The sequence below is a fragment of the Scyliorhinus canicula genome, chromosome 26 (genome assembly GCF_902713615.1).
Source record: "Scyliorhinus canicula chromosome 26, sScyCan1.1, whole genome shotgun sequence".
Lineage (NCBI taxonomy): Eukaryota > Metazoa > Chordata > Chondrichthyes > Carcharhiniformes > Scyliorhinidae > Scyliorhinus > Scyliorhinus canicula.
The window spans coordinates 10,408,405-10,433,922 of NC_052171.1; the positions used below are offsets into that span (position 1 = coordinate 10,408,405).

The 25,518-nt window shown below is 51.6% G+C and overlaps 1 protein-coding gene across 1 annotated transcript in view; it reads left to right on the plus strand.

The window, feature by feature from the left end:
- Positions 1-25,518, plus strand: part of LOC119957553 (zinc finger MIZ domain-containing protein 1-like) — a 191,096-nt gene that overhangs the window by 104,205 nt on the left and 61,373 nt on the right. Inside the window, 1 exon segment of the mRNA XM_038785701.1 lies at positions 23,869-24,022. Coding sequence (XP_038641629.1) covers positions 23,869-24,022 — 154 coding nt within the window.

Below are 25,518 nucleotides of genomic sequence, written 5' to 3' on the forward strand. Positions count from 1 at the left end.
GACGATCCTTTCAAACAGAGATGAGGAGGAATTTCTTCAGCCAGAGGGTGGTGAATCTGTAGAACTCTTTGCCGCAGAAGGCTTTGGAGATCAAATCACGGTGTCTTTTAAGACAGAGATAGACAGGTTCTTGATTAATAAGGGGATCTTGGGTTATGGGAGAAGGCAGGAGAATGGGGATGAGAAAAATATCAGCCATGATTGAATGGCGGAGCAGACTCGATGGGCCGAGTGGCCTAATTCTGCTCCTCTGTCTGATGGTCTTTCCTTGAAGGTGACGGACACATTGAGACAGTGGCTAGCAAAGCATATTATTACATGGGAATTACAGGCTTTAAAAATGGAGGCATTGAATACAGAAGCAGGGGAGGTAGGCTGACTCTTTTAGAAAACCCTGGTTAGCCCCCAACTAGAGTATTGTGTCCTGTTCTCATCACCACACTTTCGGAAGGGATGTGACAAACACATGTCAAGGGTCCTCGAGAGGATGCGGAGGGGGATTTACCGGAACGGTCCCGGCGGTGAGGGAATTTTAGCTCCAAGGTGAGGTTGGAGAAACTGAAGTTGGTCTCCTCTGAGCGAAGGAGGTTGAGGGGGGGGGGAGATTTGATCGCGGTGTTCAAGATGGTTTCGGGTTTAGATAAGGTCGACAAAGAGAAACTGTTTCTGTTACTTTTTTGCTACAGGACCCCGGGGGCAGGGGGGATAGGTTTAATGAAGATGTTTGCCAACCTTCTAAAGCTGAGCTGAGTTGTTGCTCCTGATGCCAGGGGGTGGGCGTTATCATGAATCACAAAGTAGCATGTTCTAACTTGGCCAATTCTGCCAAAACGTGCAAGAGCCTCGGGAGTGCGACATTCGAGTCGAAATGTCCAGGTGAATCGCGGAACCCGTTTCATTCTCAGCGAGACTTCAGTACTGGGTGAGTTCGAACCACAAAAGAACAGAGAACAATACAGCACAGGAACAGGCCCTTCGGCCCTCCAAGCCTGTACCGGCCATGATACCAACCTTTGCCAAAACCCTCAGCATTTCCTTGTGCCGTATCCCTCTATCCCCATCCTATCCATGTGTTTGTCAAGATGCCTTTTGAACGCCGTTAATGTATCTGCTTCCACAACCTCCCCTGGCAACGCGTTCCAGGCACTCACCACCCTCTGCGTAAAAAACCTGCCTCGCACATCTCCTCTAAACTTTGCCCCACGGACCTTAAACCTATGCCCCCTGGTGACTGACCCCTCCACCCTGGGAAAGAGTGCCTGCCCATCCACTCTATCCATGCTCCTCATAATCTTGTGGCCCTCTATCGTTCTAATGAAAACAGTCCGAGTCTATTCAGCCGCTCCCCATAGCTAACACCCTCCAGACCAGGCAACATTCTGGTGAACCTCTTCTGCCCCCTCTCCAAAGCCTCCACATCCTTCTGGTAGTGTGGCGGCCAGAATTGTGCGCAATATTCCAAGTGCGGCCGTACCAAGGTTCTATACATCTGTAGCATGACTTGCCAGTTTTTATACTTGAGTTACGATGGATGTTTCTGTTTATGACTTTGGCTTGCGTGCGTCAGTGCTGTGGCCTGGACTCTGTCCATGCGACTGCGAAGATGTCTGTTGCATCCAATTCCCTAATTAGCACGGGCTATGAGGAGGGAGTGGAGTATCGATCTATCAGCGCGTGAGTAGGAGGGAAAGAATGGCCTCCTTCTGAATCATCTGTTTCCAATTCCCTCCTGTGAGCGACGGATGGCTATTGAGACTCACACATCTGCAAGGCCCCAGGCTTGAACCTCCTGTCTGGGTTACGTCTGGACATCAGTCGGGAGTGCTGCATTTTGGCATCATTAGGCAGTGACCCTCTTGCCAAACATGTCAGTGGATGAGCGAGAGGGGCAACTAGTTTCACAGTTTGCTGTGGAATGTGCGCCCTGTTCCCGTCCCTACCCCACGCACACACTTTGTGTGACAGAAGCAGACAAGTTATGATTGCAACATTCTGAAATAATTATTGGTGCTCAAAAGTTCTCCCAAACAAAGGGATTTAAGTTAATCGCGGAGTTAATTCCCTGTGGAGAATCTGGCAGGTCATGGCTGCCCTGAGTGCTTCCTGCGTTCGTAGTTAACATTTACAAGCGTTCAGGGGCCCAGCCACACCCTACTCGTTAAATGGGCCATTGGTGAAGGGGAGAGCAGTAATCACAGGTGCTCCGTGAAGCTCGACAAAGCTGAGAGAGCTTGCTGGAGCTGCCCAGATTCAGGACGTTCGAGGGAGAATGTGGGAATCTTGCCCCACTTGAAGCAGGTCAAAGCAAAGTCGCGACGTCTACCGCCCAGAAGGTCAACGGGAGCAGGCGCCTGGGAGGCCCACCCTCCCCCCCCTCCCCCCGGCAAGAGCCCCCTCTTGAGCCTCGCAGCCTCCATCCAGACTTGGAAATATATCGCCCGTTCCTTCGCTGCGGCTGGGTCAAAATCCTGGAACTCGGTCGCTAGCAGCACTGTGGGTGTACCTACACCACCTAGGCTGCAGTGGCTCACCCACCACCTTCTCGAGGGGCAGTTAGGAATGGGCACCAAATGCCGAGCACGTCCCATCAGCAGATAAAGAAGGAGCGAATCCTGGCATTCTTGAGAAAATGGCCAACCTCGCGTTCAAGCACAGACATTTGTTGGAACAAGTGCATTCTGGGAGCTGTTGCCGCCGGCGATAACATTCATGACCCTGCGTTAACTCCGCGCCATGTCTCAACAAAGACGCTCTGACTTTTAATAGCAATGCTTGTTGCTACAAGTGTTCGAAACACAGAAAACACTGTAGTATGGGGACATTTTAATTTACTCAGCCCTTTTCTGTGTTGGATAATTATCTGCTCCGTTTACATGATCTGATTGGTCCTTGCCGACTCAGCCGAGTTGTTTATGAAATGCCGGTCAATCGGCTACAAGAGTACTCTGCCTTCTTGGGCAATGTCTTCAACAGATGACATTTTAAAAAAATATATATTTTTATTTAGTTTTAATATTAAAAAAAAATATTTTTCCTCCTTTTTCACATTTCCTCCCAGATTTGCACCCATCAACAATAAGCAATAACGAATATAATGCCAATCCCCATATCAACAACAATCCCATCCTCCCATCAAACCCCCCAAACAACTGCCCGCACAGAATATAGAACATACAGTGCAGAAGGAGGCCATTCGGCCCATCGAGTCTGCACTGACCCACTTAAGCCCTCACTTCCACCCTATCCACGTAACCCAATAACCCCTCCTAACCTTTTTTTTGCGTGGCCAATCCACCTAACCTGCACGTCTTTGGACTGTGGGAGGAAACCGGAGCACCCGGAGGAAACCCACGCAGACACGGGGGAGAACGTGCAGACTCCGCACAGATAGTGACCCAGCGGGGAATCGAACCTGGGACCCTGGCGCCGTGAAGCCACAGTGCGATCCACTTGTGCTACCGTGCTGCAAGTTAACATGAACAGACAACAAAAAGGAATGAGGAATCACCCATAATCACACTAACACATACGGTCCCCCCCACTAGTGTTCGATGTGATCCAATTCTCGAAAGTGCATAATGAATAACGCCCATGAATTGTAGAGCCCCTCCATCCTTCCCCTCAGTTCAAACTTAACCTTCTCAAGAGTCAAGAATTCCAACAGGTCCCCCCGCCACACCAGGGCACAGGGTGGAGAGGCTGCTCTCCATCCCAACAGGAAATTTAAAACATTTTCTACGTGACAGTCAAACAATAAAGCACCTATCGACAACCTGAACAAACCATAACCACCAAAAACATCACAATTAGAACCTCCCCCCTCCCCAATAGAACACCCCCCTCCTCAACAGTTGACAGTGACCAGATCCGTGAAATGCAATATAAACAGACGCCAACTCTGTTAGAAACCGTCAATTGCTCCCCTCATCGTGAACGCAACCGGCTTGAGGTACAAGAACTCCATCAAGTCACCCAGAACGTGTGCGTATGACTTGAAGGCCCACCCTCAAGCACCATTCACATCTACCCTCCACACCCCCCCCCCCCCCCCCCCCTTCAAAGAGACTCATTCTGGCCTTGGTGAGATGTGCCCTAAACACCACCTTGAGCTGAATCAAACTGAACCTCGCGCAGGATGACGCAAGGTCAACCCTGTGGACAGATCGGCTCCACACGTCCTCCTCCAAAATGGCTCCCAGCTCCTTCTCCCACCCGGCCTTCACCCCCTCCACCGAGACCTACCTGTCCCCCAGGGTCCGTCCCCATATCCCGGATGTGCTGCCCGCCTCCGGGTCGATGATAAAACCATAATACACAGGAGCAGAATTAGGCCACTCGGCCCATCGAGTCTGCTGCACCATTCAATCATGGCTGATATGTTTCTCATCCCCATTCTCCTGCCTTCTCCCCATAACCCCTGACCCCCTTATTAATCAAGAACCTATCTATTTCTGTCTTAAAGACACTCAGTGACTTGGCCTCCGCAGCCTTCTGCGGCAAAGAGTTCCACAGATTCACCACCCTCTGGCTGAAGAAATTCCTCCTCATCTCTGTTTTAAAGGATCGTCCCTTCAGTCTGAGATGGTGTCCTCTGGTTCTAGTTTTTCCTACAAGTGGAAAAATCCTCTCCACGCCCACTCTATCCAGGCCTCGCAGTATCCTGTAAGTTTCGATAAGATCCCCCCTCATAGGGCAGCACGGTAGCATGGTGGTTAGCATAAATGCTTCACAGCTCCAGGGTCCCAGGTTCGATTCCCGGCTGGGTCACTGTCTGTGTGGAGTCTGCACGTCCTCCCCGTGTGTGCGTGGGTTTCCTCCGGGTGCTCCGGTTTCCTCCCACAGTCCAAAGATGTGCGGGTTAGGTGGATTGGCCGTGCTAAATTGCCCGTAGTGTCCTAAAAAGTAAGGTTAAGGGGGGGTTGTTGGGTTACGGGTATAGGGTGGATACGTGGGTTTGAGTAGGGTGATCATTGCTCGGCACAACATCGAGGGCCGAAGGGCCTGTTCTGTGCTGTACTGTTCTATCTATCTATCTATCCTTCGGAACTCCAACGAGTACAGACCCGGGGTCCTCAACCGTTCCTCATACGACAAGCTCTTCATTCCGGGGATCATTCTTGTGAACCTCCTCTGGACCCTTTCCAAGGCCAGCACATCCTTCCTTAGATACGGGGCCCAAAACTGCTCCCAATACTCCAAATGGGGTCTGACCAGAGCCTCATACAGCCTTGGAAGTACATCCCTGCTCTTGTATTTTATAGCCTGTGATGGATAACATTGACTGATAGAGGATTATATGGCCTGATCATCAAATGAATTCTGGGCTGAACAAATAAGGGCATGGAATACAAAGGCAAGGATGTTCAAATCAACATTCACAAAATTCTGTTTTGACCTCAACTGCTGTACTGTGGCCAGTTTTGGGCGCCGCCCTTTGGGATGGGTGTGAAGACATCAGAGAGGGAGTGGAAAAGATTCACGAGAGCGTTTCCAGTGACCTTTAAAAATGTAGTTTCTTACAAACGTGTATCAAAACAGGTTAAAACGCATAAACACCCTGGGAAACATACTTCCCAACAATCAATGATGCAGTGTGTACAAAATTTTTCCCCTTTTTAAATCCCCCCTCCCCCTGCGACCAACAGCCCCTCAAACACGGTCACAAACATGCCCCCACCTTTTCTCAAACTCCCCCGCTTAGCCCCTTAACTCATACTTTATCTTCTCTAACCGCAGGAAGTCGTACAGGTCACCCAACCATGCTGCTACCCCCGGTGGCGATGCCGACCGCCACTCCAGCAAAATTCGTCGGCGTGCAATCAGAGAGGCGAAGGCCAAGACATCGGCCTTCCTCCTCTCCATGAACTCCGGCTTCTCTGAAACCCCAAATATCCCCACCAAAGGGTCCGGGTCCACTCCCTCCTCCACTATCCTGGCTAAGACCGCGAACACTCCCGCCCAGAATCTTCCCAATTTTCCACGACCTCAAAACACGTGCGCGTGATTCGCTGGCCTCCACCCACACCTCTCACACTCTACCCCCTGAAAGAACCCACTCATTCTCGCCCGAGCCATATGCACCCTGTGCACCACCTTAAACTGTATCAGGCTCATCCTCGCACAAGAGGAGGTCCTGTAGAGCAGGTCCAGTGATAAGGGACTGTTACGTCGACAGACTGGGACCGCCCCTCTTGGAGAAGTGAAGATGTGATCGGGGTGTTCAAAATTCTGAGGGGTCATGGGATATGGCCTTGTCCCATTCGCAGAAGCCGAGGGCATCGATTTGAGGTTGGGCGATGTTGACGTGAGGGAAGGGTTTTTTTTAGCCAGCGAGCAGTTGACATCTGGAGAGTGTTGGGGGGGGGGGGGGGGGGGGGGGGGGGGGGGGGAAATGGGTGGAATGGCAGGTTTACTCGAGACCTTCTTTAGAGGAAACGACCATCATCTGAAGAGAGCTTTGGGGGGAAAGGTTGCAGGGGGGGGGGGGGGGGGGGCGTGGGTGAAACCCGCTGAGTTGAAACGGGACTGGGGAGTGCATTTTTAAAAATAAATTTAGAGTATCAATTAATTTTTTCCAATTAAGGGGCAATTTAGCCTGGCCAATCCACCTACCCTGCACATCTTTGGGTTGTGGGGGGGTGAGGCCCACACAGACACGGGGAGAATGTGCAAACTCCACATAGACAGTGACCCGGGGCCGGGATCGAATCCGGGTCCTCGGCACCGTGAGGCAGCAGTGCTAACCACTGTGCCACCATGGAGCCCCGGCAAACAGAAATTTGATGGCGGGCAGATGATCCATTTTCTTTCTTGGGGTGTTGATGGAGCGATAAGCGTTGGCCAAGTCGCCGGGGTTAACTCCCCCCGCCCCTCTTCGAACTAGTCTCCATGGGACCTTAGTCATCGGACTCTGCTTCACCTAACGCCGCAAGGAAAAGACAAGCGAAGGCGCGGCGCTCCCTCAGTAAGGTAAGGGATTGTCCGCCTGGAGTTTGATGCTCACGCCCTGGGGTGGGATTTGAACCCAGAACCTCGGGACTCGAGAGGCAGCAGTGCTACCCACTGTTAAGCCTAAAAGGGGGTTCGCACTGTTGCTTCTCAGCACCAGGGACCCGGGTTCAATTCCGGCCTTGGGGTGACTGTCCGTGGGGAGTCTGCACATTCTCCCCATGTCGGCATGGGTTTCCTCCGGGTGCTCCAGTTTCCCCCCACACTCCAAAGATGTGCAAGTGAGGCGGATTGGCCATGCTAAATTTCCCTTGGTGTCTGAGGATGGGCAGGTTGGGTGGGGTTACGGGGATAGGGCAGGGGAGTGGGCTTGGATGGGGTGCTCTTTCAGAGGGTTGGTGCAGATTCGATGGGCTGAATGGCCTCCTCCTGCTCTGCAGGGATTCCGACGACACCAGCTAATCGAGTTTCCATCGAGTTGACGCAATTATGCCCTGAATGAGCAGTTGCGTCATTGAAAATTCTGGGAGATACAATATCAGCGTTTGCCAGAATCAATGTTTTCTCTCTCAATCCCATCCGTTGCCAGCATAATTGACCTATTTGGCACGTACGTCATGTTGATGGAGTTTCTTTCCCAGTTATTCCCACTGGCTTTTCCGCTGAGCCTCCGCCCGTACAGCTTGTACAGGCAAAGATAAATGCCCTGTGCTTTCACAGCTCCCAATCCTGTATTAGCGTTGCAGCTATTTCGAGTTCGCAACTCCGAATTCTCCGGATTGTTGAACATAGAACTCCGCGAGATTCCTGCGCGAAAGGACATTTTTCCTCAAAAATAACGGAGGGGATGGGGATAAGAGGCTTTTAATAGGGGCTTGGAGGATTTCGAGGGACCATGCAGGAAGGGGGCGAAAACACAAGTGTCCAAGTTCTGCACCTGCCTCATTCTAATATTTGATTAGACGAGGCGCACCTTCCGTGGAGTTTAGAAGAACGAGAGGTGAGCTCGTTGGACCGGAGGGTAGATGCCGAGAAAATTTCCCCTTGCCTCGAGGCACCTGGTCTCAATGGAAGGGGTCGGCCATTTTGGATTGACTTCAGTTCGTCTATTGGTCCTGACGTATGTTGGGGGAGAAGGTGGGGAGGGGTTACACTTTAACCCTGAGATTGGATAGGCTGGTGTTGTTTTCCTCAGAACAGCGGAGGCTGAGGGGGGGGGGGCGGTGACCGAATTGAGGTGTACAAAAGTATGAGGGGCCTAGAGAAGGCAACATGATTCCTGGGCTGAGGGGTCATGACCGGGGGGGGGGGGGGCAGGCAGAGATTTAAGATGATTGCCGAAAGGATTAGAGGGGACATAGATACCTGGAAACAAGAAGATAGGAGCAGGAGGAGGCCATTCGGCCCTTCATGCCTGCTCCCGCCATTCATTATGATCATGGCTGATCATCCAACTCAATAGACTAATCCCACTTTCCCCCATATTCTCTGATCCCCTTTGCCCCGAGTGCTATATCTAACTGCTTTTGAAAACATAAAACGTTTTGGCCTCACTGTTTCTTGTGGTGACAAATTCCATTGGCTCACCACTCTGGTTGAAGAAATTTCTCTTCATCTCTTTCCTAAATGGATCCTCAAACTGTGACCCCCGGTTCTGCGCTCCTCCACCGCCAGGAACATCCTTCCTGCATCTACCCTGTCTAGTCCTGTTAGAGTTTTATAAGCTCTATGAGATCCCCCTCCCCCCCCCTCATTCTTCTGAACTCCAGCGAGAACAATCCCAAGCGACACAATCTCTCCTCATATCACAGTCCCGCCATCCCTGGAATCAGTCTGGTAAACCTTCGCTGCACTCCCTCGAGAGCAAGAACATCCTTCCGCAGAGAAGGAGGCCCAAACTACACACAGTACTTCAGGTGTGGCCTCACCAAGGCCCCGGCAAGACAACCCTGCCCCTGCGTTCGACACGAGGGCAGGTTACTGTCACCCAGAGGTGGCGTGCGTCTGGATTTTATGGCCTAATTTGATGGTTGAGGCTGAAGTGGTCGACTCATTTGAAAGGCCCCAGTGTAAACGAGCAGAATGCAAAATGGCGTTCCTGGGCACCTCGTACTTGATTGGAGATCCACTTCACGGAAATCCCAGAGGAAGCAATACTGCGGAGCTAATTAGCGCGCAATAAAAAAAACAAGTTCGTTATTGAAATGTATGGGCCAGCCCGAAAAACTATTAGCGGATTTGCATTTTTATGGGTCTTCTACACATGACTGACTATCTGTTTAATCCGATACTTGGTAGAACAGGTTTGCTCAATAATAAATAACTGCTTGTGAAGGAACAGAAGCTGTATTTATTATTTAACAAAATAACGCTAATATTTAATCTCTGACATGATGCAGAAGAAGTTGCGCCAGATTTGATGGTGAGGCGGTTTGTGATGTTTTATTTGGAGTGTTCCCATTGTTTAAAGAGGGTAAATTTGTGTTTAAAAATGCGAACAATGCACTCTCTCTCTCTCTCTCTCTCTCGACGTGACTTCCTGATGCCTGACAGTCTGAGGCACGTCTTTTCACGTACGATTGGGGAGCAGAAGTAGGCCTCCTCCACCGTTCGATGGAGGCCAATCTGCTCTTTGATCCCCTTCGCCAAACAAGAATCTAGACTGCCTATTAGCGTAGTTTTGCTGAAAAGAGAGGCCTGTCAAAGTTTTCCTTTGTGCACTCATCATGATCACAAAGAACAAAGAAAAGTACAGCACGGGAACAGGCCCTTCGGCCCTCCAAGCCCGTGCTGACCATGCTGCCCGTCGAAACTAAAATATTCTACACTTCCTGGGTCCGTATCCCTCTATTCCCATCCTATTCATGTATTTGTCAAGATGCCCCTTAAACGTCACTATCGTCCCTGCTTCCACCACCTCCTCCGGCAGCGAGTTCCAGGCATCCACTACCCTCTGTGTAAAAAACGTACCTCGTACATCTCCTCTAAACCTTGCCCCTCGCACCTTTAAACCTATGCCCCCTAGTAATAAAAAGCCTCTGACTATCCACTCTGTCTATGCCCCTCATAATAAGCGCCAAATTTCAAATGATCGCAGCAATCGATGCTGCAGGATATAGGGGCCGACAAACAAGGAGCAGGAGTGAGCCATTCTGCCCCTCGAGACTGCTCCACCATCTAGTAAACTCACAGCTGACCTGATAGTGATCTCGCACCTTCAATTACATGCAGTGAAAGAGAAAATGCTGGAAAATGTTTGACAAAGAGTCATTGGACTCGAAACGTCAGCTCTTTTCTCTCCCTCCAGATGCTTCCAGACCTGCTGAGATTTTCCAGCATTTTCTCTTTCGTTTCAGATTCCAGCATCCGCAGTAATTTGCTTTTATTACACGCAGTGAGTTTGGCGTAGAATTAGATGGTTAATGTCGGCTGATGAGCAGAAGAGAAATAATCTCCGGCGGAGGTAACGCAATTCCTGACCGTGAGGAGATAAAGCTGGCAAATCAGTAGCACATGGCTGATAAATGCTGGTTGGTTGGCAAGTCGACTCTGATTGGTCGGGGTGTTGCCATGGAGAAAGCACCAGGGAACTATAGGCCCCTGGTAATCCAAAAAAAGGTGCAAGGTGTAGATCCATACGCACATATTCTGCAAGCAAGAGGAACAGGTTCAAGACTTGAGCAATTTATCCTGTCGTATAAATTGCTGTGATTGTTTGAAATTTGGTGACCTTGCGTTTGACCTGATGAGTGCAAAATTAAAAACTTTCGCAATATATCCTTTTTTGTTTAGCAACTTTAAGTTTTGCACTACTAAGTGACTATAACACTGTGGTTATGTTACTGGAGGGAGGTCTTGTGGCCCTCTCTCTCTTTCTCTCTGTTGTCCTGTCTCCCTCCGTCGGTCGCCCTGTCTCTCCCTCTCTCTGTCACACTGTCTCTCTCCCTCTGTCGCCCTCTCTCTCTCTCTTTCTCTGTCTGTCTCTCTGTCGTCCTGTCTCTCTCTCTCACTCTGTCGTCCTGTCTCTGTCTCTCTCTCTGTCGCCCTGTCTCTCTCTCTCTCTCTCTCTGTCGCCCTGTCTCTCTGTCTCTCTCTGTCGCCCTGTCTCTCTGTCTCTCTCTGTCACCCTGTCTCTCTCTCTCTCTGTTGCTCTGTCTCTCTCTTTCTCTCTGTCATCCTGTCTCTCTCTCTCTCTGTTGCTCTGTCTCTCTCTTTCTCTCTGTCATCCTGTCTCTCTCTCTCTCTGTTGCTCTGTCTCTCTCTCTCTATCGCCCTGTTTCTCTCTCTCTCTCTGGTGACCTGTATCTCCCACTCTCTGTCTCCCTCTCTCTGTTGCCTGCATCGGCAGTCACTCTCTCTCCGTCTCTCACTCCCTCTGTCGACTTCTCTCTCTCTCTCTCTGTCGCCCTGTCACTCTCTCTCTGTCGCCCTGTCTCTCTCTCTCTCTCTGTTGCCCAGTCTCCCTCTCTCCGTCTCCCTGTCTCTCTCTCTCTCTTTGTTGCCCTCTCTATCTCTCTCACTGTCGCCCTGTCACTCTCTCTCTGTCGCCCTCTGTCTATCTCTCTGTTGAACTATCTCTCTCGCTCTCTATCGCCCTGTCCTTTCTCTGTCCCTCTGTATCTCCCTCTCTTTGTCTCCCTGCCTCCCTCTCTCTGTTGCCTGTATATGCAGTCACTCTCTCTCCCTCTAGGCCTCCCTCTAGGCCGCAGGCTCCGGGTTCAAGCCCCCGCCAGACCTTGTCGGCCATGTTCGTGAGGCAGTTCAGTGGGAAGAAAAAAGGGGGAAATAGGTGTGCGTGAAGGTACGCAAAGAAGGTTTTACTGGAGATGTGACTCCCGCAATATCCTGGGAATTCAGATTAAATTAATAAGGCAGGTCCGGGGTAAAAATCTAGTATCAGGATCGTAACCATGACGGCCCATTTTACAATCCCAAATGGTTCACTAATGTTCTTCCAGGAAGAAGTGGTTAGCTTTGCTGCCTCGCAGCTCCAGGGACCCAGGTTCGCATCCAGCCTTGGGTGACTGTGTGGAGTTTGCAATTTCTCCCCCATGTCTGCGTGGGTTTCCTCCGGGTGCTCCGGTTTCCTCCCACAGTCACACCTCCCATGGTCATAAAGATGTGCAGGTTCGGTGGTTTGGGCAGGCTAAATTGCCCCTTAGTGTCCAAAGATAGTTGGCGCAGACTGGACGGGCTGAATGGCCTCTTTCTGCACTGTAGGGATTCTATAGAAAGCTTCTCCCCTTAGCCGCTCCGGCCTACCTGTGACTCCAAGCTCCCAGCAATGCGGTTGCCATCGGAAACAGCCGAGTGAGTCACCCCATTGTATTCAAAATGGTGGCTTCCTGAGGGCAACAACGGGCGGGCAATAAATGCTGGCCTTGTGCTTGGCCCCCACATCACGGGCGCAATTCTCCGCTCCCTACGCCGGGTGGGAGAATCGCAGGAGGGCCGCTCTGGCCCCCCCCCGCGATTCTCCCACCCCCCCCCCCCCCCCAAAAATGTGTGTCGCGTTTTGCAACACGCCGCTCAGAGAATCGCTGCTCGCCGTTTTTCCCGGCGACCTGCGATTCTCCGGCCCGATGACCCCGACCTGTAAACGTCAGCGGCAACAACACCTGGTCGCTGCCGGCATGAACATCACGCGACAGGTTAAGTGTGGGGCCTGTGGGGGGGCGGAGAGAGGATCGAGCACCACGGGCGTGCTCGTTAGGTGACTGGCCCGTGATCGGTGCCCACTGATCGTCGGGCCGGCGTCGCTAAGAGACGCACTCTTTCCCATCCGCCGCCCCGTAAGATCAAGCCGCCACGTCTTGCGGGGCAGCAGAGGGGAAGACGGCAACCACGCATGCGCGGTTTGGAGCCGGCGAACCTGCGCATGCGCGGCTGACGTCACTTAGGCGCCGCCGGCCGCATCATTCTCGGCGCGCCGCTTTGACGCAAGCGTCAAGGCCCGGTGGCTGAGTTTCTCGCAACGCTGCTCCTAGCCCCCCGGGAAGGGGGGGGGGGGGGGCGGGTTGGGGGTGAGAATAGGGGGCGAGGAGCGGCCTCCGACGCCGGAGTGAAACACTCCGGGTTTCACTCCGGCGTCTGCCGTTGCGGAGAATCGCGCCCCACGTATCTGAACGGAAAGAAAAATTTGTGACATTGTCAATTGTGAAATGTACGCCCCACTTAAATAACTTTTGAAAGAAAATTTTTCATTCTTTCACGGGAGGGGGGTATCGATGGCTGGGCCAACGTTTATTGCCCGCCCCTGACATTTCAAAGAGGTATTTGAGAATCAACCACATTGCTGTAAGCCAGAGCTGCTGAGAATGGCAGATTTCCTTCCCTCAGTGAAGCAAATGAGTTTTTACAAGAACTGACAATGGTTTTGTGGTTAGACTCCAGATTTTATTTTAGATTTCGAGAACCCGATTCTTTTTTTTTTCCAATTAAGGGGAAATTTAGCATGGCTAATCCATCTAGCCTGCACATCTTTGGGTTGTGGGGGTGAGACCCACGCAGACACGGGGAGAATGTGCAAACTCCACATGGGCAGTGAGCCGGGGTCGAACCTGGGACCTCGGCGCCGTGAGGCAGCAGTGCTAACCACTGCGCCACAGTGGGCTGTCCTTTGAGAATCTTTTTCACTTGCAGCGCTCTTTGCCTGCTCAAACTCTTATCTCATCACTGTTAGCTTTCCCGACGATCTGTTACTGATTTACCTGCTCCCTTATAATCCCCATTGTTTTCCCTGACAACGATATAAACATGCTGGAGGGGAAGGGAGGGAGCGGGGAGGGGGTTGAAAGCTGTGCTGTACACACAGGGAGATATTTGATACGGCCGAGGGAGACATCTGTGGCCTGCTCGCCTTCTCCGGGGGGGGGGGGGGGGGGGGGGGGGGGGAGAGGGGGGGGTGCAAACCTGATGGTGTCAGCAGTATGTAAACGCCATCCAGATTCCATTGTCTCCTGTGAGGATTGCTGGAAAGACGATCTGTCGTGGTGCTGGATCGCAATCCTTCATTTTGGAATCAGCAACAGGGATATCCCATTACCAACAATCTGCACCCATACCTCAGGCAAGGGGGCAAGGTCGAGAAGATTCATGAATAACCTCAGCCGGTACGGGAATTGAACCCGCGCTTGCTGGCCTCGCTCCGCATCACGGACCAACTGTCCGGCCGACTGAGCTAAACCGGCCTGTATTGCGCTGTTGAAACACCAGGCCCAGTTTTATCCCAGATGATTGGAGAAGACGGTAGCATTGTGGATAGCACAATGGCTTCACAGCACCAGGGTCCCAGGTTCAATTCCCCGCTGGGTCACTGTCTGTGCGGAGTCTGCACATTCTCCCCCGTGTCTGGTTGGGTTTCCTCCGGGTGCTCCGGTTTCCTCCCACAGTCCAAAGATGTGCAGGTTGGGTGGATTGGCCGTGATAAATTGCCCTTAGTGTCCAAAATTGCCCTTAGTGTTGGGTGGGGTTACTGGGTTATGGGGATAGGGTGGAGTTGTGGGTTTGGGTAGGGTGCTGTTTCCAAGAGCCGGTGCAGACTCGATGGGCCAAATGGCCTCCTTCTGCACTGTAAATTACTCAAAATGGCAATTCTGTTTCTCTCCTGAAAGTTGCCCCCCCCCCCTTCCTTTTCACTATCCCTTAATTCCCTGAGCATAACAGACTCTGTCTTGACCATTCCCTCTGACTGACCATCCACAGCCCTCGGGAATGGGGGAGGGGACAATCCCAAGGAATTCTGGGACTTGAGACCCTGTGTCCGGAGAACCTTTGATGCACTCCTTCTGGGGAGCAAACAAATACCCTTCCGCGTGGAGGCCAGAACCATGCACGGTATTCCAGCTGTGGTCTGGCCAAGGCCCTGTCTAATTGGAGTAAGCCATCTTTATACTCAAGCCCCTTTGTAATGGAAGCCAACATACCATTGGCCTTCCTGTTGTGTAGTTTGTGCAGTGTTTCTAATATAGAAAGGCACTTAACTGAGGCATAATTTAATATAATTGGTCAGATGTGGTGTTTAACGGACAAGAGCCGGTGCAGACTCAGACGAGAGGGGAGGACGGGGATAATCATAATAATAATCGCTTATTGTCACAAGTAGACTTCAATGGAGTTACTGTGAAAAGCCCCTAGTTGCCACATTCCAGCGCCTGTTCGGGGAGGCCGGAACGCGAATTGAACCCGCGCTGCTGGCCTTGTTCTGCAATACAAGCCAGCTGTTTAGCCCACTATGCGAAACCTGCCCCTGGTAATGAGGGGAGATTCCAGAGTGCAAAGGTGGAGTAAAGGCAGGGTGTTGGGAGGATAGCGGTGGTCCGAGCCGACGGAGAGCGCCATGGGTCGCTCCCAACATTCCAAACAAGAAATAATTGAGCTGTTCGACTGCCTCAGCGTCGTGACCCTCTGGGGCAGAGAGTGCCAGTTCCCCGCCACCTCTTGACTGGAAAGACGTTTCTCAAAGTCCCAGGTCGAATTTGAAGATCGCGTTCCCACGCGACCCCTCCTTTGGGACGACGTGCGTTAATAATTATTCCACTTTTCCCGTCAGAAACTGTCGTCTGTCAGATCACAGCTCCAGGGTCCCAGGTTCGATTCTGGCTTGGGTCACTGTCTGTCAGATCACACGCGGAAGGGAATCTGATGAAATGATTTGAACGGCACTCCGAAACTCCCCGGAGTTAGAATTTGCTGGGGTTATGATTTATGCTCTCTCTGTTACTCAGTAAGTGCCTATCTGCTTCGTGTGACTTGAAGCATCAACAAGATTAGTCTATTGATCTGTGTGGTTTTCCGTACAATTGGAGCTCGTGACAGTCGGGCACTGTGGACATGCTCACAGTAAATTATCAGTGATTCCCCCCCCCCCCCCCACCCTCTGTATTAATCTCCGATGGTATCTCTAATAAGAGCTAGAAAGCAAGTCTCAACTTTATTGGAAAACAAAATAATTGGGTACTCTAAAAAAAATTTAAAGGGGAGAATTTAGCATGGCCAATCCACCTGCCCATAGATCATAGAATTTACAGTGCAGAAGACCATTCGGCCCATCATGTCTGCACCGGCCCTTGGAAAGAGCACCCTAACTTAAGCCCCACAGTTCCAACATATCCACATAACCCAGTAACCCAGCCTAACCGTTTTTGGACACTAAGGAGCAATTGATCACGGCCAATCCACCTAACCTGCACATCTTTGGACTGTGGGAGGAAACCGGAGCACCCGGAGGAAACCCACGCACACACGGGGAGGACGTGCAGACTCCGCACAGACAGTGACCCAAGCCGGGAATCGAACCTGGGACCCTGGAGCTGTGAAACAACTGTGCTAACCACTGTGCTACCATGCTACCCTGCTCATCTTTTTGAGGTGTGGGGGGGGGGGGGGTGAGAGCCACGCAGACACGGGGAGAATGTGCAAACTCCCCACTGACAGTGACCAGGGCCGGGATCGGGTCCTTGGTGCCGTGAGGCAGCAGTGCGCTCAGTCCTGTCCGCACGTTAACGAATTCAGTAAGAGTAATAATCTTTATTATTGTCACAAGTAGGCTCACATTAACACTGCAATGAAGTTACTGTGAAAATCCCCTCGTCTCTTCAGGTCCACAGGGAGAGAAGTCAGAATGTCCAAATTACCTGACACCAAACCAACACCAGCAGTGTACCATTGGGCAGCACGCTAGCACAATTGCTTCACAGCTCCAGGGTCCCAGGTTCGATTTCCCGGCTTGGGTCACTGTCTGTGCGGAGTCTGCACGTTCTCCCCGTGTGTGCGTGGGTTTCCTCCGGGTGCTCCGGTTTCCTCCCACAGTCCAAAGATGTGCAGGTTAGGTGGACTGGCCGTGATAAATTACCCTTAGTGTCCAAAATTGCCCTTAGTGTTGGGTGGGGTTACTGGGTTATGGGGATAGGGTGGAGGTGTTGACCTTGGGTAGGGTGCTCTTTCCAGGTGCCGGTGCAGACTCGATGGGCCGAATGGCCTCCTTCTGCACTGTAAATTCTATGATTCTATGAAACTAAGTCCCTACTCGCGTGAGCAGTATTGATTCCTTAGCGCCGAACTCGGTGGACTGGGCTTCGTTAATATAGGGCTGCTAGGTTCTGAGGAAATGTCCTGAGAGAGTTTCCTCTGATTTATTGTGGTATCCAATAACCATTAGACATAGGAGCAGAATTTGGCCACTCGGCCCATCGAGTCTGCTCCGACATTCAATCATGGCTGATGTTTCTCATCCCCATTCTCCTGCCTTCTCCCCCTAACCCCTGATCCCCTTATTGATCAAGAACCTATCTAATCTCTGTCTTAAAGACACTCAGTGATTTGGCCTCCACAGCCTTCTGCGGCAAAGAGTTCCACAGATTCACCACCCTCTGGCTGAAGAAATTCCTCCTCGTCACTGTTTTAAAGGATCGTCCCCTCGGCTCTGTCACCCCATTTTACCTCTGTCAAGATGCCACGGCTAAACTGATCTAGGATGGTTCCCATCTCCGCAGCCTGCTTGAGTTGCTGCCTGGCTACCGGCAGGCATGTTGGCCAAGAGAAATATAGGCCAAGAAGCCTGTTGCTGAGGAAACGGCCGACGGATTTTCAGTTTGAGACAGGCCCGAAGGAAGCCGTCACTGACCCGGACTTGCTGAAGCTCCCACAAGAATTTGATGGTGGTGTGACCCTCACCTCCGCAGGGGTGCAACGTTAGCATTCGCCCAAAGAGTGGAAGGGAACCAATGAGGTTGAAACTCCTGACTGACTGGTTTTAACGCGGCACAGTGCATGCCAACTGCCAGCCAGGCCTCTTCCCAAAGCAGGGGCAGGCCCATAGCAACCGCTGGGGCCTACCCTGCACTCCGGATTGGCAGAGGCGGGTTCAAAGGTCAGCCAATCAGCGGCCATGGAAAAGACGACTTGGAAGGCCATGGATGGCGGCCGGCGAAGATCTCCCACGATGGCTGCGCTTCACGGGGAGTATAAAGCCAGGAACATTGTACCTTAGGCAAGGAAATTGAGTCCAAAAGGAACTGGGGTCATGCTGTGGGTTAGACACTGGCCTTCCAGTGTCTGGAACCAGGGTTCATATCTACCTCATCCACATCAGATGATAATATTCTCAATCTGGTGGATATAAAGTTTGGGCAGTTCCTTGCTATTGAAAATGATCATAATGGAAGAGAATGCTCTACCGGAGAATTTTGTTAGACTGTGTATGCTTTACTCTGTATCTAACCCCGTGCTGTACCTGTCCTGGGAGTGTTTGATGGGGACAGTGTAGAGGGAGCTTTACTCTGTATCTAACCCCGTGCTGTACCTGTCCTGGGAGTGTTTGATGGGGACAGTGTAGAGGGAGCTTTACTCTGTATCTAACCCTGTGCTGTACCTGTCCTGGGAGTGTTTGATGAGGACAGTGTAGAGGGAGCTTTACTCTGTATCTAACCCCGTACTGTACCTGTCCTGGGAGTGTTTGATGGGGACAGCATAGAGAGAGCTTTACTCTGTATCTAACCCCGTACTGTACCTGTCCTGGGAGTGTTTGTTGGGGACAGTGTAGCGGGAGCTTTACTCTGTATCTAACCCCGTGCTGTGCCTCTCCTGGGAGTGTTTGATGGGGACAGTGTAGAGGGAGCTTTACTCTGTATCTAACCCCATGCTGTACCTGTCCTGGGAGTGTTTGATGGGGACAGTGTAGAGGTAACTTTACTCTGTATCTAACCCCGTGCTGTACCTGTCCTGGGAGTGTTTGATGGGGACAGTGTAGAGGGAGTTTTACTCTGTATCTAACCCCGTGCTGTGCCTGTCCTGGGAGTGTTTGATGGGGACAGTGGAGAGGGAGCTTTACTCTGTATCTAACCCAGTGCTGTACCTGTCCTGGGAGTGTTTGATGGGGACAGTGTAGAGGGAGCTTTACTCTGTATCTAACCCTGTGCTGTACCTGTCCTGGGAGTGTTTGATGGGGACAGTGTAGAGGGAGCTTTACTCTGTATCTAACCCCGTACTGTACCTGTCCTGGGAGTGTTTGATGGGGACAGCATAGAGAGAGCTTTACTCTGTATCTAACCCCGTGCTGTACCTGTCCTGGGAGTGTTTGTTGGGGACAGTGTAGCGGGAGCTTTACTCTGTATCTAACCCCGTGCTGTGCCTGTCCTGGGAGTGTTTGATGGGGACAGTGTAGAGGGAGTTTTACTCTGTATCTAACCCCGTGCTGTACCTGTCCTGGGAGTGATTGATGGGGACAGTGTAGAGGGAGCTTTACTGTGTATCTAACCCTGTGCTGTACCTGTCCTGGGAGTGTTTGATGGGGACAGTGTAGAGGGAGCTTTACTCTGTATCTAACCCCGTGCTGTGCCTGTCCTGGGAGTGTTTGATGGGGACAGTGTCCATCCCCAATTCTTGACATTTCTATCTTGCTGAAATAGAAAATTCCTGTTAAAAAGGAACAAAACTCCTCCAGGGAATGCCAAGTCCCAGAATTCCATTGCGAAGCTGCTGTTCTGGAACGTCTGGAACCATGGTTGGGTTTCTTTTTTTTAATAAATTTAGAGTACCCAATTATTTTTTCCAATTAAGGGGCAATTTAGTGTGGCCAATCCACCTACTCTGCACATTTTTGGGTTGTGGGGGCGAAACCCACGCAGACACGGGGAGAATGTGCAAACTCCACACGGACAGTGACCCAGAGCCGGGATCGAACCTGGGACCTCAGCGCCGTGAGGCGGTTGTGCTAACCACTAGGCCACCGTGCTGCCCTGTGGTTGGGTTTCTGGAGGATATATTGGAGTTCCTCGCGGGGCAAAGTGCGAGACACAATTTAAGGGCATAGCAACTGACTGGTGACTGACGCAGTTCCCGGAGTCTGACACCAGTTAATGTTTTACCCAAAGTGTCTCCTTGTGAGCAGGGCCCTGAAGCAACCCTGGGACGCAGATGAACGAACACTTAGTGGAAAGCCAAAAGTTCCCCTGTTTGCTCTTTTTCCAGAGTAGCTCAAACAAGAAATTTAATTGCTCCAATCTAATACCAGGGAGGAAAACCTCCTGTGAAATGTTGTTGATATCTTACAGCGTGTCTGTGGGGGTGGAGTCAAGATTAATTCCAACAGACTTCCTCAGATTTTTAAAATTGTATATTTAGAGTATCCAATTCTATTTTTTTTCCAATTAAGGGGCAATTTAGCGCGGCCAATCCACCTACCCTGCACATCTTTGGGTTGTGGGGGTGAGACCCACGCAGACACGGGGAGAATGTGCAGACTCCACACGGGCAGTCAGTCGGGGCCGGGAACGACAGGTCCTTGGTGCCGTGAGGCAGCAGTGCTAACCACTGCGCCGCCCTCCTCCAATTCATCTTTAAAGCTTCTTAAGGGTGACGCATGCCTCACAGTGCCGTGTGCTCCGGTTTCCTCGCACAGTCCAAAGATCGTAGAATTCACACTGCAGAAGGTGGCCATTCGGCCCATCAAGGCTACACCGGCCCTTGGAAAGAGCATCCCACACCCCTACCCTATCCCCGTTACCCAGTCACCCCAGCTAACCTTTTTGGTCACTAAGGACAATTTAGCACGGCCAATCCACCTAACCTGCACATCTTTGGACTGTGGGAGGAAACCGGAGCACCCGGAGGAAACCAACGCAGACACGGGGGGAGAATGTGCAGACTCCGCACAGTGACCCAAGCCGGGAATCGAACCTGGGACCCTGGAGCTGTGAAGCAACTGTGCTAACCACTGCGCCACCGTGCTGCCCGAAGATTTGCACGCGAGGTGGATTGGCCATGCTAAATGGCCCTTACTGTCCAAAGATTGGGTGGGGTTACTGGGATAGGAAGGGTGCTCTTTCGCTGAGGTACACTCGTTTACACTCGCGCGCACTCAAAGCCACATGGTCAGGCAAACACACACACGCACGCCCTCCCATACAAAGCTCCCCACATCCCCTCTTGCGTCGCCTCCTCAACTGGACTTGAGCCAGGGCAGCACGGTGGCCTAGTGGTTAGCACAACCGCCTCACGGCGCTGAGGTCCCAGGTTCGATCCCGGCTCTGGGTCACTGTCCGTGTGGAGTTTGCATATTCTCCCCGTGTCTGCGTGGGTTTCGCCCCCACAACCCAAAAATGTGCAGGGTAGGTGGATTGGCCATGCTAAATTGCCCCTTAATTTAAAAAAAAAAACTGGACTTGAGCCTGATGAGAAACAGAGGTCAGGAGCACAGCCTCATCCACCATCTCGCCCCTCTACCTTGGCGATACGTTCTCCAAACACGCCGGAAACAAAGGGAACAAGATGTTCCCTTCCACGTGCAAGTAATTTATTTTCACATCACGACTAATATTTGGTTTACGTGAGCAGCACAAATCCATTTGTCAAGTGTCAAGATCAGCGATGTGACTGTCGTGGGGGAGGGGTGGGGGGGGCAAAGGTCGAAGGCAAGGCTGATGGACGGTCGCATAGAAGTCAGGGGCCAGCGAAAAGCGACGGGAATTTCAGTCGTCTCTTGTTTTCCTTGCTACCAATTCGACAAAGAATGGATCACAGGCTGAGGTGATGTGTGTTGCAGTCTATTAGGGGTTTTTTTTTTTGACCCTTGCTTGCTGTGGGCAGCCGTCCCATGTTCTGCGGAGATAGACTAAGCATGGCGAACTGATTGCGCAATGACCAAAAAAACCACTTGAGTAACAGGCTGAGGAGGAGGGAGACAACATCGACTTTAACCTGCTGTGGAGCAATGGCTGGAGTCGGAACGTTGGCTCCATTTTGCTCATCCCCTGTGGGTGGAGTTGGAAATACTGCAGACCAGCTGAACCGAGAGTGAAAGGCTGACACCGTCTGGTTCAGATTGGTACGTAACCTCCCCGAGATTTGTGTCTCGGGCACCTCAGTTTCCTCGAGTCCGCTCCGGCATTCCGTAAGATCACGTCTAATCTATTTGCGTTTTCAGTTCCGCATTCCCCCATCTATTCCCGATTACTTGGAAAGAATGCAGAAGAGGGGAGAGAAACTTCATTTGGTCAGGTCACGGCTGGAGTGCCGTCTGGTCGCCACATTATAGGAAGGATGTGACTGCACTGGACAGGGAGGCAATTCACCAGGACGTTGCCTGAGATGGCACATTCAAGTTATGAAGAGAGGTTGGATAGCCTTGGGTTGGTTTTGCTGGAGCAGAGAAGTTTGAGGGGTGACCTGATGGAGGTGTACAAGATTATAGAACATACAGTGCAGAAGGAGGCCATTTGGCCCATCAAGTCTGCACCGACCCACTTAAGCCCTCACTTCCACCCTATCCCCGTAACCCAATAACCCCTCCTAACCTTTTTTTGGTCACTAAGGGCAATTTATCATGGCCAATCCACCTAACCTGCACGTCTTTGGACTGTGGGAGGAAACCGGAGCACCCGGAGGAAACCCACGCAGACACGGGGAGAACGTGCAGACTCCGCACAGACAGTGACCCAAGCCGGGAATTGAACCTGGGACCCTGGCGCTGTGAAGCTATTTTGCTAATCACTTGAGCTACCGTGCTGCCCACATATTATGAGGGGCATGGACAGGGGGGATAGGGAGCAGCTGTTCCCCTCAGTTGAAGGGTCAGTCACGAGGGGACACAAGTTCAAGGCACTGTACTCGTTGGAATTTAGAAGGATGAGGGGGGATCTTATAGAAACATATAAAATTATGAAGGGAATAGTTAGTATAGATGCGGGCAGGTTGTTTCCGCTGGCGGGTGAAAGCAGAACTAGGGGGCATAGCCTCAAAATAAGGGCAAGTAGATTTAGAACTGAGTTTAGGAGGAACTTCTTCACCCAGAGGGTTGTGAATCTATGGAATTCCTTGCCCAGTGAAGCAGTTGAGGCTCCTTCATTAAATGTTTTTAAGGTAAAGATAGTTTTTTTGAAGAATAAAGGGATTAAGATGTTCGGGCGGAAAAGTGGAGCTGAGTCCACAAAAGATCAGCCATGATCTCATTGAATGGCGGAGCAGGCTTGAGGGGCCAGATGGCCGACTCCTGCTCCTAGTTCTTATGTACTGGCCAGGAGGTTTAAGGGGGACATGAGGAAAGTTCTTTTTACCCAGAGGGTGGCGAGGGTCTGGAACGCACGGCCTTGTGAGGGTGGTAGAAGTGGCAGCCTCACATCCTTTTTAAAAAGTACCTGGATGAACACTTGGCACATCACAATATTCAAGGCTATGGGCAAACGGGATTAGGTAGGCAGGTCGGGGGTCGGTGCAGACTCGATGGGCCGAAGGCCTGCCCCCAGTGCCGTAACAATTCTCTCTCAAAATCCCTCATTGCATTGAAAACCGACCAGGCTACCAAGTCGACACAATGTCGCCTTTCCAGAACATGATTAGAGTTCTCTGGAAGGCTGCCAATATGTAGACCGGGCACTCAGCCCAAATATTCCACCCCCCAGTTCCCACTGGCACGAACCTCTGACACCCTCCTGAGCTCAAAAGAAGGGGAAAGGCAGGAATCTTTGTGATTGCGTGTAAAACGATGCAGTGAGTCACTTGGCACTGTAATGGAGGAGAAATGCCTCGGGGGCGGGGGGGGGTGGGGGGGGGGGGGGGGGGGGGGGGGGGCGGGAGGGGGGAGGAAGGGGAGGAAGAGGAGGAGGAAGGGGGGGGAGGCGTCGGTGGGTACATATGCTGAAGGGTACAATGGTAACAGGATGGGCGAGGGGGTAAAGATGAAAGGGCTGATTAGCAACGCAAAGGGAGTCACTCAGGCGAGAGGGCGACATAAAGAGGCAGATGTGTCAGAAGCACTTGATGGTGAAGTATTTGCATGTCACGCACTGAAGTGAGGGGGTTGAAGGCCCTCATTGTTGGAGCTCCGTCTTAATCTGCGGCGTTATCCAGCAGGTGCCTCAGTGACTGGACTTAGTCTTGTCTTTCATCCGAGAGTTTTAAGCACCTTTTTTCTTTTGCCTATAGCCCTCCTCACGTCGTGGTGTGAAGATCTGGGACAGCTCCTCCTTCTTCAGCATCAGAAGACCCGTCCGAACAACCCGGTAGTGAAGCTGCCCCTGCAGGCACCCACAAACTCGATGAACTCCATGAAGCCCTCCCTTCCGCCCACACCTCACAGGTCAGTGTAAGAGCCCGGGGGCGCGCCCCCTGAATCGGGTCTCGGTGCTGATGCCTGAGATTGCGTCCCTACTCGTGGGTGTTTACGTGACTCCGGAGGACACACTTGTGGGGGGGGGGGGGGGTTAGGCAAGGGAGTCAAAGGTTATTGGGGAGGGTTAGATGAGGAATGTGGGACTCGAAACCCAGTCAGGTCAGCCATGATCTTATTGAAAGCCAACTTCTGTGCCTGTCTCGTACATTCCCGCGAATTTCGAGTTCCTTCCCCCCCCCCCCCCCCCCACACTTCAGGACGGCCGTAGCAATTGCGGGGCAGAGACCCTGGCAGGACAGACTGGTGTTTGGCTCCGAGATCCCATGATAGACCTTCCCAACGTTCTTCTTGCAGAAGAAAATATCGCTGCCCATTCTCCCCACCTCCCCTTCCCAACAACTACCCCCCCCCTCCTAATCTATTACGATCTAAACAACATTCCATTAGCCCAAACCTTTTACGATGCTCTAATTGCACCCTTGGCTCCCAAAATATGCTTGCCTTTTGAAACAGGATGCTTTAAAAACGTGACTGCAGCAGTCAAACGCACTCTCACCCAGCCTTTTAACCCTTAGTGCACCAAATACCTACATAAAAATATATCTGAAATTTTGACATTCATCACACCTCCCCCCACATGTAGCCCCATTGAAATTTTCCAAGATTTCATCTGGCTCTCACTATTTTTCCAGGGCATATTACTGGTTTAGCCAATTAATGGATAGACTGATCGATGTTTTAAGATCCGGAATTTCGTAAAGCACAATTTCTGAATCGTGAAACCTACATGTTCCCAATGGCGACTGGTTTAGCTCAGTTGGCTGGACAGCTGTGTTTTTTTTAAATATAAATATAGAGTATCAAATTTATTTTCCAAGGGGCAATTTAGTGCGGCCAATCATCCCTACCCTGCACATCTTTGGGTTGTGGGGGGTGAGACCCACGCAGACACGGGAGAATGTGCAACACTCCACACGGACAGTGACCCGGGGGCCGGGATCGAACCCGGATCCTCGTCGCCGTGAGGCAGCAGTGCTAACCACTGCGCCGCCGTGCCGCCCCCACAACAGCTGGTTCGTGATGCGGAGCGAGGCTAGCAACATGGGTTCGATCCCTGTATCGGCTGAGGTTATTCATGAAGGCCCCACCTTCTCGACGTTGCCCCTCACCTGAGGTGTGGTGATCCTCAGGTTAAATCGCCTCCAGTCAGCTCTCCCCCCTCAAATGGGAAAGCAGCCTACGGTCATCTGATACTAAAGAACAAACAAAGAACAATACAGCACAGGAACAGGCCCTTCGGCCCTCCAAGCCTGCGCCGATCACGTGTTCTATCTAGATCAACCGCATGTACCCCGTCTGTTCATGTGCCGATCCAGATAAGTCTGAAATGTCGCTACGTATCTGCCTCAACCACCTCACTTGGCAGCGCATTCCAGGCCACCACCACCCTCTGTGTAAAAAAA